At 42.6% G+C, this 18800-nt stretch overlaps 1 protein-coding gene and 1 long non-coding RNA gene across 13 annotated transcripts in view; one reads left to right on the top strand and one right to left on the bottom strand.

Moving 5' to 3' along the window:
• The window catches only part of LOC126075319 (uncharacterized), a 34070-nt gene extending 27679 nt beyond the window's left edge, over positions 1–6391 (bottom strand). For all 7 annotated transcript variants that reach the window (XR_007517169.1, XR_007517176.1, XR_007517177.1 and 4 more), the window contains exon 1: positions 6303–6391. This is a non-coding gene — a long non-coding RNA (uncharacterized LOC126075319). The remainder of the gene's footprint in view (positions 1–6302) is intronic.
• The window catches only part of LYRM4 (LYR motif containing 4), a 174069-nt gene that overhangs the window by 66309 nt on the left and 88960 nt on the right, over positions 1–18800 (top strand). Inside the window, exon 3 of one of the 6 annotated variants that reach the window (XM_049882833.1) lies at positions 3555–6327. The exons of the other annotated variants lie outside the window; for them this stretch is intronic. Within the exon in view, the coding sequence (XP_049738790.1) occupies positions 3555–3608 (54 nt within the window). The 3' untranslated portion in view covers positions 3609–6327. Of the gene's footprint in view, positions 1–3554; positions 6328–18800 lie in introns of those variants that run through there. 6 annotated transcript variants of the gene reach the window in all.

The following is an 18800-nucleotide window of genomic DNA, read 5'->3' as shown; positions in this document are numbered from 1 at the left end:
CTATTCAGTTGTCTAATTCTGTAATTTTATTATTAATCTTCTGAATTTCTGATTGCTGCCTGTCTATGGATTTTTCCAGCTTATTAAACTTTTCATTATGTTCCTGAATAATCTTTCTAATTTCCTCAGTTGCTTTATCTCTGTGTTCCTTGGCTTGTTCTGCGTATTGCCTCATTTACTTGAAGGGTTCTGTGTATTAAACTTGGTAATTCCAGGAATGCTCTTTCATCTAGAAGCTCCCTGGATTGTTTGTTTTGAGAGCCTGTTGAGGTGATCATGGCCTGTTTCTTTATGTGACTTGATATTTACTGTTGTCTCTGATCCATCTGTAAGTTACTGTATTAGTTTATGCTTGCTTACTATGTCGTAGCTGCTTGCTTTGTTTTGTTTTGGTATACCCCTGTGGGTTTCTTGAGTGAGCTAGCTTGATTATTTTCACCTTTGGAGCTCTGGTGTCCTGTCCCCAGCTGGCTAGAGTTGTTATCAGGTATATCAGTCTAGGAGTTCATTCAGTTTTCTTGTATGAATTCAGCTCAGGTTTCCAGGTAGCTGATCATCAAGTGTGTGGTACAGGCTCTGTCCTACAGTCTTAGAGGGGCAGGGGTGATTGGTGTATATACCGGTATGTGATTGCAGCAGGGGGTCACGCTGTGAACAAGGCATGGGGCTGAGAACCAACCCCCAAGAGTTTCTGAGGAAAATGCATCCCTGTTCCTTAGAGCTTGCTGGTGGGTAGGTTCTGCAGACAGACCATGGGCATCCAAAGTTTTTGGTCGTAAGGACTGGGAGGTACCAGTTACCTTTGGAACCCTGTCACGGGTGGCTGGGTGACCTGAATGGAGCTACCAGTCCATAGGTCCCTGATGTGGGTAGGTGAGGACCTTGTTTGATAGTCAAAGCAATGTCAAACGTCAAACACCCACCTCTCCACCGCACAGCTGAAATGGTTGGAGTTTGCCAACAAGGGCCTGTTCTCCTGAAATAGGCCCACACATGTCCACGCAGAAGGGAAAGGTGCTCAAGGTCCACGGACCGTTTATGCCTGGACAGGAGCTGCTTCTGTCCTGAGCTCCCCTGGTTAATGGAGCTAACAAATTATCTTTTCCCCCCAGTTGCAAATTTTTTCCTTCCCCAAGGCCGGGAAGATGGCTCGGCTCTAGGTGCTCAACAGGGCCTATCTCAGGCCCAGGGATTAAGCCAATGAAGCCGGCTTTGGGGTGGGGGGACACGGTAAAATATACGCAAGCACTTAGCTTTTCCTGAGAGCGCCGTTCTCCTCAGGTTCCGGAGGGGTGAGTAGGCTGTGCGGCTGTCTGCTTCTCCCTATGGAAACTGCAGCCGAGCGCTAGTACTAGCCCGCCGCCCCCACTGCCGCTGCTCTGGGAACAGTGCCTGAGGGCTCCCCGCGATTCAGGACCAGTAACTCCTCTCCACTTCTGAACGGTCTCTTCCTCTGCCTGCCCCTCAGTTCATTGTCTAAGCTTGCCTTTGATGCTCAGGGCTCCCAGCTTGTCAAAAATACGCTTGTTTCACCTGCTTTTTCGGGTCTTTGTTGTAAAGAGGGGTTGCTGGAAGCGTCTGTCTATTCCGCAGTCTTGGCTCCGCCTCCTACCTCTTGAAATCTTTGAATATCCACTAATTCTAAGAAACGCGAGACAGACTCAAATGTCTAGTTGTACTAACAGTATGCAATATTGGGACCTCTGAATTAAAAAAAATCCATTAATTTTTCTAATAGCTTCTTGCTCCATGTTGCATTTGGCGGAGTATGTGGATTCTTTTTCAGGGCACATTCAGTGAGGTCAGCAAAAAGTACCGCTGTCTGCACCTTTCCGATCATGGCCACCAGGGTGAGGACGTTATTGTAAGGCAGTGTCAAGCCCTGAGACCCTTGCTCCCTGTCCCCTTCCTTGGCTCGGCGGTTTTCTCCCCCTGACTCCAGAAACATTGTAGTCCTCCACCCCTACGACCACCCCTGCCCAATGTCATCTTCAGTTGAAAGTGACAGCCCTTTAGATGTCACTTACAGGTCCTGTGGGGACCGCTCTCAAGGTGCTCAGCAAGGAAGCACAGTCTTTCTGATGATGTGCAGCATTGCCTTTTCTAGGTCTCAGGCTTTCATTAGCTCTGTGTTTTGACTTGGTTTATTAATGTTGAGGGCATCAGCAATTTGGGGGGCTTTTTTATTCTTATAATTTCATAATGCCTGTGATAGTTACTGATAACACTTCTGAGGTTTGCAAATTTAACTCTGAAGAAGTTTATCATTCACCCTTGTAAACGTGTGCCTCCCCTGGGATGCATTGCTGTGCAGGCTGTACCAGGCACCCAGGATACCTAGGATAGCTTATGGCCTAAGTGATAAAACTGGTCTCTCAAGCATGTTTTGTCTGGATGGAAAGTAGCATGTCTTTCTTCTGTGGGTGGTTTTCACCTTTAAAAATTTATTTTACCTGAACTTACGCAGTTTAAGTATAATAGAATGAATATCCACCTTTTACCTAATCCCACCAGTGTTACCATTTTTGTCGCATCTGCTTTGTCTCTCTTTCCTTTTTTTACTGAACTGTTGGAAAGTAAGCTGCAGACATCACACATTCGTCTAAATACTTGAGTGTGTGTCTTCTTAGAGCAAGGACGTTCTCCTCCATCATCGCAGTGCCATTCACGCTTCAGAATCGAGCTTCATCGTATAATACTAATATACTGTCCATTTTTAAATTTCCCCACATGTCCTATGACATCTTTTGTAAATTTTCTTCTAATCCAGAATCTATTAAGGTATCAAGCCCTGCATTTTGTAGTCATGTCTCTTTGGTCTCTTTTAATGTACAACAGCCCCTGCCTTTTTTTTTTTTTTAACTCTCATTCCATTGACATTGTGAGTCCAGATCAGTTATGTTGTAGAATGTTCCTCAGTCGGAATTTGTCGGATTGTTTCCCTGTCATTAGACTTGGAATCTACACTTTTCGGTGGGACCACTGCATACGTTATATGGCATCCTTCCCATTTTATCCCATCAGGAGGTCCAGAATGTCAGCTGATGGCATTATTGTTCATGCAAAGTTTGATCGTTTGTTTCTCCATTGTAAGGGTCATGTTTCTCTTTGTCACTCATAAATAATCTGTTTGCCAACAGCTGTTCATCCAGTAATTTTAAGATCTGTTAATATAGCTTGCCTGGATCAATTTTTACATAAATCTGGGACTGTAGAAAATAGTAATTTTTGTAATTCTCTTGTCCCCTAGCTGATTTCTACATAAAACTGTAAATCAGTTGTTGTCTAGTCAGTTCCAACTCATGGAGACCCCATGTGTGTCAGAATAGAACTGTGCTCCACAGGGTTTCCAGTGGCTGCTTTTTCAGAAGTAGATCACCAGGCCTTTCTTCCAAAGCACCTCTGTGTGGACCCAAACCTCTGTGCAGCTGAGTGCATTAACCATTTTGCAGCACCCAGGGACATCACATAACACTTGAACCCATTTAAAATAAAAGTAAAGTCTCAGTACAGTTAGTTATTTTTCACACTAATCTGCTGATTCTCACTCCCAGTTTAACAGATTCATGATCTTGGCCAAAGACTTCCTTCCTGTCAACTTATTGTGAAGTCTTGTCTTGGAGTTATAGTCTTTCCAGAGTGGACACATGGCTCCATTATTTCCGCTCAGAGGCTTGGGGTCAGTCTGCCATCACAGGACTTCAGACCACTTCCTCGAGCTGCCTGTGACAATCATTCAGCCTGCTTGGACCCTTGACTCGTGCGAAAGGGAGACCTAGGTTTGTCTTTCTGGTCCGTTTGGAGTCATAACCTGCACAAGGGGTTATAACCTCTTTTAACCTAAGGCATGGTGAACATGTCTCATGTCACTACATTCTCTTTGCCTCATGAGTTTTTTTTATGGCTTCTAGTATATCATTTTATAGCTTACGATGATTTGTTTATTCTGTCCCCCAGATAGTATTTATTTATTTATTTGGTTTATATTTTTTTTCCGATTACAGTGTTTCTCTAAATATCCTTATGTACAAATTCCTAAAAGCAAAACTACTGGATCAAAGAGTATGTATATTTTAAGATTTATGAGGCAAGTCTTCAGCACAGTGACTTATACCTGATAAAACCTCTTCATCCATTCCCCAGAATTGTGTACACACACACATACAGACGAAATTTCACATAATCTTTCTGGGGGTTCCTGAAGCCACGGGCTGAGGTTCAGAAACAGTAATTTTCAAGATTGAAATCTGTACGTTGCCCGAGATCCCCTGGCCTAAGAAGCTCGTTCAGGCTGACTCTGATCACACCGTTCTACACTCACAGTACGTTCCAATAATTCTAAGAAGATAGCTAATTCTCACCAGTTGTGAGACTGTTAGAAGCTTTCCATTACATGTGCTGAAAAGAAACATTTATGATTGGCATCTGTCAGATTTTCACTTCTTGAGAGTAGAGTTAGAATATTTCATCTTCTGTTTCTGCAGCTTCTCTCGTAATGCTTATACACAATGAACACTTTACCCCTCGTAACCGACAACTTGTGTGTCTGTGCTCTGTAGCCAAGATGCTGGCAACGCCAGTTTTTACAATGGCACATTGGGTTTGAATTTTGCTCAATCAGTTACATCAGTTCAGTTGTTCTAATTTAATTTAGTTATAATTCATAAAACAAACGTTAGAGCATTAGAGTGGCTAGTCAGAAGCTCTGAAATACCCTTTCCATTAAGTCTTAGATTACCCCATGATAAGGGACCGCAAACTTTGACTGTTAGGACTAACCCAGGAACGTCACCACAGTGGGAACTGGAACCTGGGGCTTTTCATTTTTCTTCCTCCTGGTGAGGGAACATTTTGCCAGTGACTCTCAGGCAGCCTTAACTGATGAAAAGGTTTTGGATTTTGAGGTCACTTAACATCAGTAGCTATTCTTTCACCTCTCCATTAAAGCATAGGCATTTTAACTTACACCACTGGCATCCTTCCCTCCAAGTACTCATTTTTGGGGCAGCTGAAACATGGCCCAGCATTTTCTAACTGCAGTGTGTCACTGGAAGGAGCCTGTGACCCAAAATCTTCCCAAGGATGTCAGAGGGAGATGACTGGCTGAAAATGATGGTTTCTGGTATTAGGTGTTTTTGAATCACATGAAATGGTCAAATCACCGTGCTATGCAAGTGCCTGTGTGTGTATTTACATGTGTATGTGTGTGTTCATTTGCATGTGTGTGTGTATGTGTGTGTTTGCATGTGTATGTTTGTGTGTGTGTTTTCATTAAATAACCAAACGTTTCAATGCCACAGCCTATTAGACCCAACATTCAGTTGTAAGCTAGTTCAGAACAGATACGATGCGACTACAGAATATCAAATGAACTTCCTTCTGAAGAGATTCTTCCTAAACAGAATTACATTGTGCTGAAAGACATCTGTATATAGGAAAGTATGTAGAAGTCACAGCTATTAGAAAGTGTTGTGTATTCTCAGTTTGAGCCAAACTGTTCAAAAAAAGAAAAGAAAACTCAAGGAAATCAGTTCCTTGGAGCCTGTTAAGGAATTCACTGAGGCTAGAGTTTTTGGGTAGAGTACTAACTACTCTGGGTGCTAATGCAGTACTTTGTTATTTCAGAGTAAACTCAGAACTGCTTCCAGGAGAATCCTCTGAGAAAATTAAAACAAGGAAGGGTATAATCCCTCTGTGATATATTTGAGGTAAATTAGAAAATAGGAGACTGTAAATTCAAACCTGGTTTGCCACTAAATCACTGAAAGTACACAAACTCTCTTTGCCTCTGTTTGTTAAGTGGAGGCACCAGCATCAATACTTTGTTGCTTTTGAGTTTTGCATCATACTAAAAAAGGCCTTTGCCATTCCAGGATTACAAATATTCTCTCACAGTTTTTTCTGGTGCTTCTGTAGATACTTTTTCCTGCTTAGTTTTTGATGCATCTAGAATGAACTTTGGTAGATCAAGGAAAGTAGAGCTTTAACATTACTTTTTTCCAAAATGATACTATTTATTGAATAACTAGACATTTTTATCTTAATCAAACTTGCCTCTTATATCACTAAAAAAATAAACAAGTCCAGCAGGCAAGAAAATCCTCCTTGCCCTCCACCATACCTCAAAAGGAAACATCCATCATTTTACCAAGCTTACCTATTCTGCCTTTGCTCTCAATTACTGTCTTTTCCTTCCCCTGGAACACTGCGTCCTCAGCCCTCCCCTCTCTTCAGACCTCCCCCTCCACTGCCCACCTCTTTCTCTTTAAAACACACTCCAGGCTCCCACATCCACAACGTACCTTTGACTTCTTTGCTTCCGTGTCCCGCTCCTGCCCACCTCTTCACCCCCTCACTTCTGCAGGGCCGTCTGCTCTCATGAGCTCTACTTTCTCACCTTCCTTTCACCCCACAACCCTCTACAGTCCTGGCTGTGCTCCAGCTACTGTACTGAAGCAGCCTCCTGCCCCTCCCAGCCCTGTGCACTGGGCAGGCACTCCATTGTCATCTGGTCACTGACAGACGTAGCTGCCCTCGTTCACTCGCTCTCTGAACAATATATATCTGTGTCTTTGTAGTAGAGGTTCACCCAAGTGTTAGGAATTCAGGCTCAGCCCTGAAGGAACTTAGGGTCTAGTGTAAGAGGCCACAGCAGTGACGCAAAGTCAGTGCAAAGGGCTAGAGAACATGGGAAGGGGGAGCATTTGAGACTTTGAGAAGTACAAGCTAAGGGACAAGTCGGACTTTGCCAGGTGAAGGCAGGGGCACTAGTGGCGGGAGGTAGGGCTGTGAGATGAGCTTCAGGTTTAAGTGAGAGCCAGAAATCTGGAGGGGCCTTGATCCCATGCATGGACTTGACCCTGAGGAAGGAAGCCACTCGAGGGTTACTCAGAGGTGGGCATGATCAGATTTGTGCTTCCTGTACGTTCTTCTGTACTGATACATGCATTGGGCATCTCTTAATCGTCCTATGGAGGTGTCTTGAGAGCAAGGACTGTTTCTTTAACACCAGAACCTAGAACAGTGCCCAGTCCACAGGAGGTCCCCAGCAAAGGTCTGCTGAGTGAATGAAGGAATATTAGCCTGGACAGTGAACAAACGGGTCATCTTCTCCTAAAAGCAAAAAGCACAACTCGGGAGTTATTTTATCCCGTTTATTTTCTTTCGCAAAACATGCATTTTCTGAACACCAAATAGCTTATATAAGTTTATTAAAATGTTAATAAGATTGATCTTCATAAAATATAAAGCAAATCCCTTTTGTTTGTGTGGTTATAGCATATCCACAGGGTAAAATCAAGTCTCGATGGAGGTGTGCCTGTTGCTGTAGGCCCCATTTGAACACCAGGTTGTCTAATATCTTTTGCTTTCTGAAGGGAGAAATAGGAAAAACATTTAACCTTTTTTTGTTTCAAGGGTCAGACAGCTCTTTTGAGAAAGGGGAGATGCTCTGATTATAATTTTGAGCCCCTTCATTATGAAATTCCACGTCACCATATGTTTCCTGCTTCAGATTCTTTGGCTTTTTTGTTTATTTTAATGTACAACACCGAGAACGTGGAGATCTCAGGATGGGAGCTATCGTCATCTTCAGGAATGTACGTATGTATATGAAAAATTGTCTGCCTTCCGTGCGGGTGGGTCTGAAGACGAGAAAATGGATTCCATTTCCTATGTCTGTTCCCTGAAATCTTTTGATAAACAGGAAAATAGGGTATGATGTTTGATTCCTGTTATTCTTAACAACTCAAGCAGAGCTTTAAATAAGATCCAGGCTTTCTTTTTAGTTGTCAAATTCATGTCCCCTGCTTTTGCTTACTTCTAGTCACACAGCCAAGAAGAGAAATGGCCACTTCAGTGCCATGCACTGGATTTAATGGCCCTGAAGGGGGAGAAGTGGGGTGTGGGAGCAGGGAGAATAAGGTCTGACATGAAACTCACAACAGGAGAGAGGACAGGCTGAATAGAACCATTCGGTAGTAGACTCGTCCTCCCAAAATTTTAACCACCAGGATTTCTTAGAATTGTTGCGTGGTACAGTCTTGCATTAATTTTTGATTAAGTGTATTGTTAATCCCTTTTGGATGAGAGGCCTATGGTTGACTATGTACTAGTTACAAATAAAATAATAATGGTGGTGACCGATGTTATTATGCTGTTACTTATGTGGAAGACACTCGATTGCCTGCTTTCACAGTCTGAGGTGAACACAGAAGAATGCATGCCACCCGAGGCTGCAGAATGGCACACAGGTCTCTAAGATTATTGCCCCAAGGGCAGATAGGGAATACTGTACATGGGGTAGAAAGCACAGGGAACCTTTCATTTACACATCAAAAGAAAGGGAAGGATTTACAAAGCAGCATGTATTATTTTTCTCTTTCTTTCCTGCAACCATTTGCCCATAAGCTTTCAGCACTCAGTGGGCTGGCCAGAGCCTCAATCCCTCACAGTCATCCTAAATAATGCACACTGGCCGCTAGGTTAACATCTCCCAACATGGAGACCAAACAAGTGGGGAAGAGTCAGAGAGGAAGAGCAACCATTTATAATAAATAATGTAAGTGTGCCAGGTACTCTGACAATCTAAGATGTACGCCTTCATTATACCTTCTACAACTGTATGTGGCAAGTGCTGGATTATAAAAATAAAACATGCATGCAGATGAAATCTTTTTATGATAAAAATCCACATAATAGAATATATTCCCCACTCTGGGGTTGTTGTAGCCTCCTTATAAGTTGATGCTTTTCAACTGAAGAATATAGACGGTCCATCGATGTCAGGCAAAATGTGATTTGACTTCTGACTTAAGTGTTGCACAGCCACACTGGTTACTGTTCTCTGCTGATGAAAGGACAATCGAAACAGTAGTTCTTAAGCAGGGATGCACATTAGAATCACCTTTTTAAAATACACATGCTCAAGTCCAGTTCTCGAAATCCTCATTTAGTAGTTCAGAGGTCGGGCTGTGCACCTGGGCTCTCCTAACAAAAGCCGCTGCACACACCGCCATTAACACAAAAGGAGACACGCATGGAGTACATCTAAATTGTTGACTGGCTTTTAATGTCCAGGGGCTTTTGAACCATGGATAAGTTTGTTCTTGATTTAATAATCAATTTGTTAATTGATTGTGTATATTATTAATTGTATATATCCAGTAAATGAAGCTTTAAAACTGATCTTTGTTAAATATTTACGCATTGAATAAAAGCTAAATTGTATTTTCTTAACAATTTAAAAAGCAGTTACTAATCTAGCTGCTGCTTTTAAACTCTTCAGACACCTAAAGCAGCACAAAAATAAAAAAAATAGTCACTACAAAACCAATTATTACATTTACAGTCAGACCCATTCTAAAGCATCAACACTGTTGGCTTAATTCAAGGCCTCTGTGTATGCCCATCAGGCAGGTGAAAGGGCAGACCTAGGGCTCAGAGGCAGCTCAGGGAAGGAGACCTCAGTTTGAAATCATCTGAGATGCAGCCCTGAGGCTGGGCTTGTGTTGCCTAGAGGGAAAGGGCAGAGAGAGGAGGCCAGGAAGAGCACTGAGAGGAAGAGACTTCAAGGGGTAGTGCTGGCTTTACCCACTGCTTACAGAGCCCTCTGCCGAAAGAGGTCTGGGAAGAGACAGCCAGCCACTCGTTTGTACTTCTGAGAGCATCTTCCATAGACGAGAACAGAATGCAGCTCACAGAGGACAGAGCCAAGCAAATGGTCAGGACGTAGAGGCACCAGGGGTGGAAGAGAAGTTTGGTAGAGAAGAGCGGGAGAAAATGGAGAAATTGTTTGAGGGCCTAGGGATGGGTGAGTGGGCCTATGTTTTTAGTTGTTGTTGTTGTTTGTTTTATTTTGTTTTTCATTTTAAGGTTGTAAAGATTTACTGTGTTTGTTGACTAAGAGGAAGGAGCCAATGCAGAGGAAATCATTGAAGATACAATGAAGAGTAGAAAAAAGATTAATGGAGCAAGGTCCTAGAGCAACCAGGGGAGACTATAGTTTCCCAAATAAGTCTTAAAGAGGAGAGAAAAGGTTAGCCTGAGTAAGCAAATACACGTATTTAGCTGAATTGTATCTTGTGGCTCTGTTTTGAGACTTGGCATATTTGTTTCTACCTAAGAAACTGATGTGTGACTGGAAGTGAAAGAAACTGATTTGCCTGTGTGGCTGGCATAATAAGGCTTCATCTGCCACGGTCACATCTCTTGTGATTAAGCACAGTAAGAAATTAACGATAGGCAGAGCTGGAGCATAAGTGTGTTGTAAGTAGAACTGCCCCATAGGGTTTCCAAGGAGCCGGCTGGTGGTTTTGAACTGCTGACCTTTTTGGTTAGCATCTGTAGCACTTGACCACTGTAGCTCCATTGTAAGTATAATGGGGCATAATATCATAAAACCCAGCTTTGCCCCAGACCTTGAATTATTAGGGGCTTTTGCTTTTTTATTTTAGGCAATTGTGCATTTATTTCTCTGCAGAAAATGGGTAAGAACATGATCCATACATCATTTTCTAATCTTACAAAGGCAGGTACCAGGGCACACATGTGTGCATGTACATACAGATACTTTATTCAGCAAATTTAAACAGCAGATTTGAACAGCCTAGAAACCTTCCTTAAAAGGAACTCACTTTATTTTAACTCTTTGTAGCAGGGAGATATAACCAGAGAAACTTCTTTCAGCCCCCACCCAGTGTTACTCATTTCCTCTCCTTCTCCCCGGGTCAGAAAAGGTAATACTGTATACGGAAAAGCCTTTGAAAACCGTAAGGCTCTCTATAAATGGAAGGCACCCAAATGGTAGTTAACACATTTTCTACTCTCCCTTCACTGGACTGTGAAACCTAGGTGTAGCACCCCCTCTAGACAGAGTAAGGCGGGTTAGGGATGAAGACACTGCTGAGGCCTGTCTCCTAGTCAGAGGAAACATTTGAAAAGGGAACTGGCATTTGAAAGTGCCAACTTTTGATGACTTTGATCGAGTCAGGCCCCGACTTGTGGTGACCCCATGCACAACAGAATGAAACACTGCTCAGTCCTGTACCATCCCCATGATGGGTTGTGAATTGGACCATTGTGATCATAGAGTTTTTGTTGGCTGATTTTCAGAAGTAGATCACCAGGCCTTTCTTCCTAGTCTGCCTTATTCTGGAAGCTTCGCTGAAACCTGTTCAGCATCATAACAACACGCACGTCTCCACTGACAAGACGGGTGGTGGCTGTGCATGAGGTCAAACTCTGGTCTCGAGAGAATCAAACTCTGAGAATCAAACTCTGGCCTTGCGAATGGAGGTAAGAATTCTACCACTGAACCACCTACCTCTGTATCTTAGACGCTCCCTTAACTTGGGCCAGAGGTATATCCTAAGATCATAAACGTGTAAGACCCATGTCTTGCACTGAGCAGAGGCCACACGGCAGGGCCAGCCTCAGAAAAGAAGCAGCTCTACCAGCCTCATTACCCCAGCCCACACTGGCAATTCTGCAGGCTCTCTCCCGAGGCCTTGCCACAGCTAACAGTGCCTCTTGGAGAAAGCCAGGTTTCTTCTTTGGGCTGTAAAATAAACATGATGGACCAGCTAATGCCAGGGTCCTCTCTCTTGATGAAAATTACCTGGTTTCCCAACCTGGCCTGGGCTCCCATTCTATCCCTCCTATAATCTGCCCTCTTAACCACGTTTCCTGGGTGATAGCAATATTTTTTTTCTTTTTGTATGTTTAACTCAGCGCTCTGAGGTAATATGAGGGATGAAGTGAAGTAGCTGTCCATCTAAATTGCAGCTACATTTTCAGTTGGTTGAGCTATTATCATCAGTAAGCCCTGACTCTTTGGTAAATGAGATTCCCAGGGATTAATGGAAGTTACCAGCAGGCCTTAAAAAATTCTTCATTGACCTCTTGTTTTGGAATGTTTAGAGTAAGTTTAGGAAAGTGTGTGTGTTTGTGTGTCTGTCTGTCTGTCTGTTATCCTGGTGCTTTCATGTCTTCAGGAGGGCTAAGTAAGCATCATCAGCGGAAGCCTGTGAAGCTGGGTAGAGAAATATAGAAAATAAAAAAAAATTTTTTTTAGGTGTTTAATTTTTGTTGTTGTCCTCAAGTTTGCTTCAACCCCATGTACAACAGAACAAAACTGCCCAGTCCTGCACCATCTTCATCGTTCTTGATACGCTCAAGTCCATTGTTGCAGCCACTGTGTTCTGAGTGCCTGCCAGCCTAGGGGGCTCATCTTCCAGCACTATATTAGACAGTGTTGTGTTGTGATCCATAAGGTTTTAATTGCCTATTTTCAGAAGTAGATCACCAGGCCTTTCTTCCTAGTCTGTCTTGTCTGGAAGTTCCACTGAAACCTGTCCACCATGGGTGACCCTGCTGGTATACTGGTGACATAGCTTCCAGCATCACAGCAACACACATGCCATTGCTGTATGACAAACTGACAGACAGGTGGTGGAGGTGTTTTATTAGGCAGCATCAAATGAACAGAGCCCGGAAATGTAAAACACAGAAGGTGTGAGCATAATTAGCTGAGTATAAAAAAAATAAGGTAAGAATATTTGTAGCCCCTTCTTTGCTGTTAGACACTTGGGTAGATTATGGACTAGCTGTGTTTATGGTAGTTAAAAAATGATCTCTGTATCCAAGGCAGTTTAGAGGCAGAATAGGTGGTCACTCAGTCGTCTCTGATGCTCACTTTCAGGACCACTTTGATTAAATACAAACTGTAACATGCCTTGAGATGCTCAGTATTCATTCTTCGGTCTCAGCCATTTCCCACAAACTATGTAAAATCACCCCCATTCTATATATGATCTTTAAAAAAATTTTTTTCCGACTTTTAATTTCTTTTTACTTTACTGAAAATAATTCTGGGAACTCAATTCACTTAGTTTTTTCCTTCTCTTTCTTGAAGTGGTTGATATTTGTGCTAAAAATAAATTCATTCACTTTTCTGTTTTGGAAATTACCAGAGAAGGAAATTACTTGTTCTTAGTCATTAAAAAGATAGTTTAGTTTACTGATGATGTGTGTACTTCAGAATATTTGATTTACATCTGAATTACTTTAAAAAAGAAAAAACTTCAGCGATGTCAGCTTTGAACAAATATTCATTTGAATTAAAAACTGATGTTTAAGTCATTCCCTCCCTCACACTCGGTAAAGAATGCTGGACGTTCTGGGGCTGAGCTTCTGCCATTGGTCCGGTCAGCGGTGTCCGTGGGCTTCATGTGTCTGCTTCTGGCTAACTCACGATGACGTGTCTTCCCCAGGTCTTACCTTCAGCCTCATATTTGCATTACTATTTCCTTAGCTGGTCCAGGTTTTCTGTTGACACTGTCTCTATTACTGCGTTTCTCCCCAGTCCTATGCTCCGTAGGAGTTGGGGAAGAGATCATTTAAACCAGGATGTATTATTATTACTGCCGCAGGAAGATGGGAGCCAGAGAAAGGACAAGGTTGGGACTTCTAATCAGCCCCAACTGGTACTTTGCTTCCTCTGAGATGTGGAGAGAAACAGAAGGTTATTGAACAGGAGGCCAAAATGGAAAGGCTAAAGATTTTTCAGTCCCTTATACTGTTTACAGATTGCCAGACTATGAAGTCCACCCATATACAAATGTCCATTTAAGAAATATTCCTGATGTCAATTATTTATTTTTCATCCCCTACCAGCACCACCCCCCCACATACACGCACGCACACACACACGCATATGCATACACACACGCACATGCACACGCACACATGCACCCCTTTACAGCAAATGAAGCATTTACTTTTAGAAGCTTTATTTTTCTAAGAAGTTACACTTGGAAACCCTGAACAATGATATTTAAAGAACCATATGAAAATTTGTATATCTAAGTGAAACCTTCAAATTATTCATCTTGAGGGCCTACCTGTTTATCCCAAACAACTTCCCGTTCAGAATTGCCTTCAGCTTTTTTTTTTTTTTTTTGGTTTACGATGCACATGATAAAATGGAGGATTTCCACGGCCTCTTTCTTCTTTCTTGACTCTGAATAACTTGTGACCCTGCCCTCAAAGGATGAAACGTTGCCAACACAGACAACATTCAAAAGAATGTATGAGCTATTCATTCAGTAAATATTTGGGTACCTGCTATGTTGGCAGGTGGTCTGCTGGATGCAAGATATAAGATGAAAAGACAATTGCAGTCCCTACGCTAAAGCTGCATACAGCCTTGGGGGAAACGTTCTCACAAACCATCGCAACACTCGGTAAAAGCAGCAGCATGTGCAGGCTGTAGGGGGAGCCTGGGCAAGGAGTGACTTCCCAGATATGTTTTGAACAGACACCATCCTGGATTAAATTATCATCTCCCAAAGTGAGAGCACTGAGGAAGGTGTGAGGTCTAGATTTTCAAAAAAAAAATTTCCAAAAAAAAAAAAACTATCTTCATTTTCTAATAATCATTTCTCATCTCTGCATAAATGCATTTGACCTGAAATAGCTTGCATGAAATGGGCACTGCTACAGTGGTAACTTTCCCCTTAAACTGTTCAAAGAAGTTAGATCAGTAATTATACGGCATAAAAAATGGGAGACATGATGATTGCTGACTCCTCAAAGGATGAGACATTTAGTATCTGCATTTAAAGAAAAAAGGAAGTTCAAGTGTCCTGGGGCTCTAGCTGGATTTTATCATTTTGTTAGTCATTGAAATAACCTGGTACGATAAGGATATATTTGATAGCTAAAAGGATTGAAGAAAAGTCTGAAATAAAATGTTCCTCATGCTGAAGTAGCAGGACCGAGCAGCAGCATGTTCGAGGAAGACAAAGTGGGAGGACTGGGTCCGGGAGTAAATTAATCAAGCATCCTTCACTCGAGTGATAATCAGATCAGCACCTTAGGGCTGAGGTTGGTGCTAAGAGGAGACCATCATGGAGAATAGGGTAGGTTTTTCTGAGCAGGTCATTCAGTTCCAAGCAGTTAGGACTCCTCCTCCAAGGACATGATTGTTCTCAACTATCACTGTATTGGAAACCCTGGTGGCGGAGTGGTTAAGAGCTCTGGGTGCTAACCAAAAGGTCGACAGTTCGAATCCATCAGCTACTCATTGGGAACTCTATGGGGCAGTTCTGCTCTGTCCTGTAGGGTCACTATGAGTTGGAATTGACTTGATGACAATGGGTTTTTGGTTTGGATTACTGCATTAGAGGGCGGTGATGGTTCAGTGGTAGAATTCTCACCTTCCACACAGGAGACCCAGGTTTGATTCCTGCCCAGTATACCTCAAGTGCAGCCACCACTTGCCTGTCATCGGAGACTTGCATGTTGCTAAGATGCTGAATAGGTTTCAGTGGAAATTCCAGTTAAGACAGACTAGGAAAGAAGCCTGACGATCTACTTCCAAAAAACTAAAACCAAACCCACAGCAGTCGAGTCAATTCCGACTCATAGTGACCCTGTAGGACAGAGTAGAACTGCTCGATAGAGTTTCCAAGGAGCGCCTGGTGGATTCGAACTGCCAACCTCTTGGTTAGCAACCGTAGCACTTTACCACTATGCCACCAGGGTTTCCTTCCAAAAATCAGGCAGTGAAAACCCTATGGATCACAGCAGTCCGATCCTATTGTGTGTGGGGTCACCACGAGTTGGGGGCCAACTCGATGGTTGCTAACAACACCAGTCACTGCATTACTAGGAAAATTTCTGTCTGGAGTCCTTAGGAGTACCTCAAATATGTCGTTTAAGGAAAGCCTTAAGATATTAACTGGCAGAGAAATGCAAAGCTGAGATTTTTACAAGTATCTGATTTTTTGCTGCCAAAAATAACAAGCATTTCAGCAGAGATTACACATTTCAAAAGCACAGCTATTTTAAACACACGTGAAGCATTCTCGTTAATCCTTTAACCCTCTTTCAGTTACTGACCGTAACATTGTATTAGCACTTGTCCATATTTTGTTTCCTTTGAATTGCCATTCCCAAGGTTCCTACACATTTTGACATTTACACAGTCAGGGATCCATTGGCACATTTTCAAAGAGCCAGTAGCCCTAATCAAAATGAATGCTACAAAAGAAGTTATTTAGGATGTTAAAAGAAACATATTGTGATTTACAACACTGTGTATGTGTAATTATGTTATTTGAAATAGGAAAATATACAGGAGGTTTTGGAAATAATATCCTCTGTTTCCATGCCAACGTAGATATACTTTTTGAAATCATTATGAAAGAACATTGATGGTCAACCAACATTATCCCATTGTTACAGGTGAAGATGGAAACTTCATTTTCAAAGGCAAATCTACCACAGATCAGAGCATAAGCCAACTTCCTTAGTGTTTTAGCCCTCAGGCAGGGAACAGCCAGAATTATCTCTAAACCACAGTGCTTATCAGTGTGGAGACTGAAAACTGCCCAGGCAGCCTCCTTCCTATGAGTTCCTGAGGAGAAGGGGAATAGACTGCAGGTAGCTGAACACTCAATTTGAATATCTGGGGTAAAGCTTAGAACACAGCAGAAGCTGAAGTGACTTGTACAGCACAAAAGAAGCCATTTCAGATAATTTCTTAGTATTCTGCAGGTCCTGTTCTAACAGTCTATTGCTGCTCCTGTTACCAATTGCCAATCTGACACAAAGGGTCCTTGTCTTTTCACGAGTAAGAATACACGCCAAAGACAAACTTTATCTTCAGCAAGTTTTACTTTGCTTGAGTCAGGCAAAAGGAGTCAGCGGGGATCTAAGCCTCCCCAAAAGACTGACTGGAAAAGGGAAGCAAGGCTGGGTCTTATATGGGTTTGGTGGAGACAATAGAGTAATGAGTTTTTAGTGGGCTTCTTTCAGGGGACGGGTGCTTCTCAGAATGGCAGTGTATGCTAATTAGGTTGTGTGTGCACCTGGAATCCAAGATAGAACCCGCTGATATTCAAGATGGAGTCTTCTCGGCAGCCCTTGGCATCATTTATTATGGGATATAGCACAAGCGCACTTGATCTTCGGCACTACATCTCCATCTTCAAAGGGCTAAGGAAGGTTAAACAGCGGTCACACTTTGTTCTTCTGCGCCTGCAGAGCCTGTAAAGGGGGGAAAGAAAAGGAAGGGACTGGAAAAACACTAAGAAAGAGATAGTAATTCATGGGTTGTTTCAGTCCTGTGTTGACAGGGTGGGTTCCTGTTTACCCGACTTCTAGATGGTAATCTTTTAACACCTCTTTTGTTCTGCTGCTGGCACAGTTAACCCTAGCTGTCTCAGTACTCCAGCACTTCATAGTGTAAAATAATAACCATTATATTATTATGCTCACAGTGTCTGTGGGTGAAGGATTCTGACAGCGCCTAGTGGGAATGGCTTGTCTGTTCTATGATGTTGGCCTCAGTTGGGAAATCTAAACACTGGGGATAACTCACATGGCTGGGGCTGGAATCCTGTGGAGGCTTTTTCACACAGGCCTGGTGTCTAGACTGGGATAACTCATAAACTGAGTTCTATTAGTGGAATATCTGTGTGTGGCCTCTCCATGTGGCTTGGGCTTCCCTGCCATCATGGCAGCCTCAGAATACTAAGGCTTCTTACATGGTGACCAGAACTCCAGAGCAAAGTGTTCCACAGAACAAGTCAGAAGCTACATGGCCTCTTATGACCTAACTTTGGAAGCCACATAGCATCATTTCTGCCATATTCTGTTGGTCGAAGCAGTCACAAGTCCAAGTTCAATGAGTGGGGACATAGACCCCACCTCTCAGTAGGAGTGTCACAGAATATATGGTCATGCTTTAAAACCACAACAGGCTCTTTTTCCTCAGTATTCCAAAAATTCTTTCTTCTAGAACCCTCAGAAAAACGTTTTTTCGAAATTATATTCTCTTTTATTTTCTCACCGTTAAAGGATAAAGGCCTGGGAATGCAGCTCACACCCCATTACATCTTAAATTGCTGGGCCAAACAGGAAGTAGATACTGTGTAAGCACATATGTAAAAACTGAATGGAGGCAAATGTGGCTAGCTGGAAAGCTTTTGTCCATTTAACAGGACAGCTGCTAGTTCCAGCCGAGGTAGGAATGAAGTCTTTGTGTTTTCAGATCTTTCCATTTTTATGTGAAACTCAGTTTTTAAATGTTGGCTTACATTGTTTTAAAAACATGTGGTGGGCATCAAAACACACTTGCTGGCTACATCTAGCCCGAGGGCCACCAGCCTTTGGCCTCTGGGCCCTCCTGGGCTCTGGTTTGTGCTGTTGCAGGTACACTGGCTCTGACCCTCTTATAAAGGCCCAACTCAAAACAGTGATACTCAAGATCACACATTTACATTTATACACGTAATCTCTGCACTGGGTTCTGGAATGTCCCTCCTTTACACACTGCTTAATTTAAATATTTATAAAGTGCTAATTAACCAGGAATCTGTTGTTAGCTGCCTTTGAGTAGCCTGTAGCTCAAGGTGACCCCAGGTACAACAGAACAAAATGTGTTATCTTGTACCATCTTCACAGTCATTGGTATGCTCAAGTTCATTATTGCGGCCACTGTGTATCTTGAATATCTTCCAACCTAGGAGGCTCATCTTCTAGCACTCTGTTAGACGTTATTATGTTGTGATCCACACAGTTTTCACTAGCTAATTTTCAGAAGTAGATCTCCAGGCCTTTTTTCCTAGTCAGTCTTACTCTGTAAGCTCTGCTGAAGCCTGTCCATCATGGGTGACCCTGCTGATATTTGAAATTCTAGTGGGATAGCTCCCAACATCAGAGCAACACGCAAGGCACCACAGTACAACAAACTGGCAGACGGTTGGTAGACCATGAATCTAAGAACTCAGTAA

The sequence above is a fragment of the Elephas maximus genome, chromosome 1, assembly GCF_024166365.1.
Source record: "Elephas maximus indicus isolate mEleMax1 chromosome 1, mEleMax1 primary haplotype, whole genome shotgun sequence".
Taxonomy (NCBI): Eukaryota; Metazoa; Chordata; class Mammalia; order Proboscidea; family Elephantidae; genus Elephas; species Elephas maximus.
Note: the sequence above shows the minus strand (reverse complement) of the source record. Positions and strands in the feature narration are given on the sequence as shown.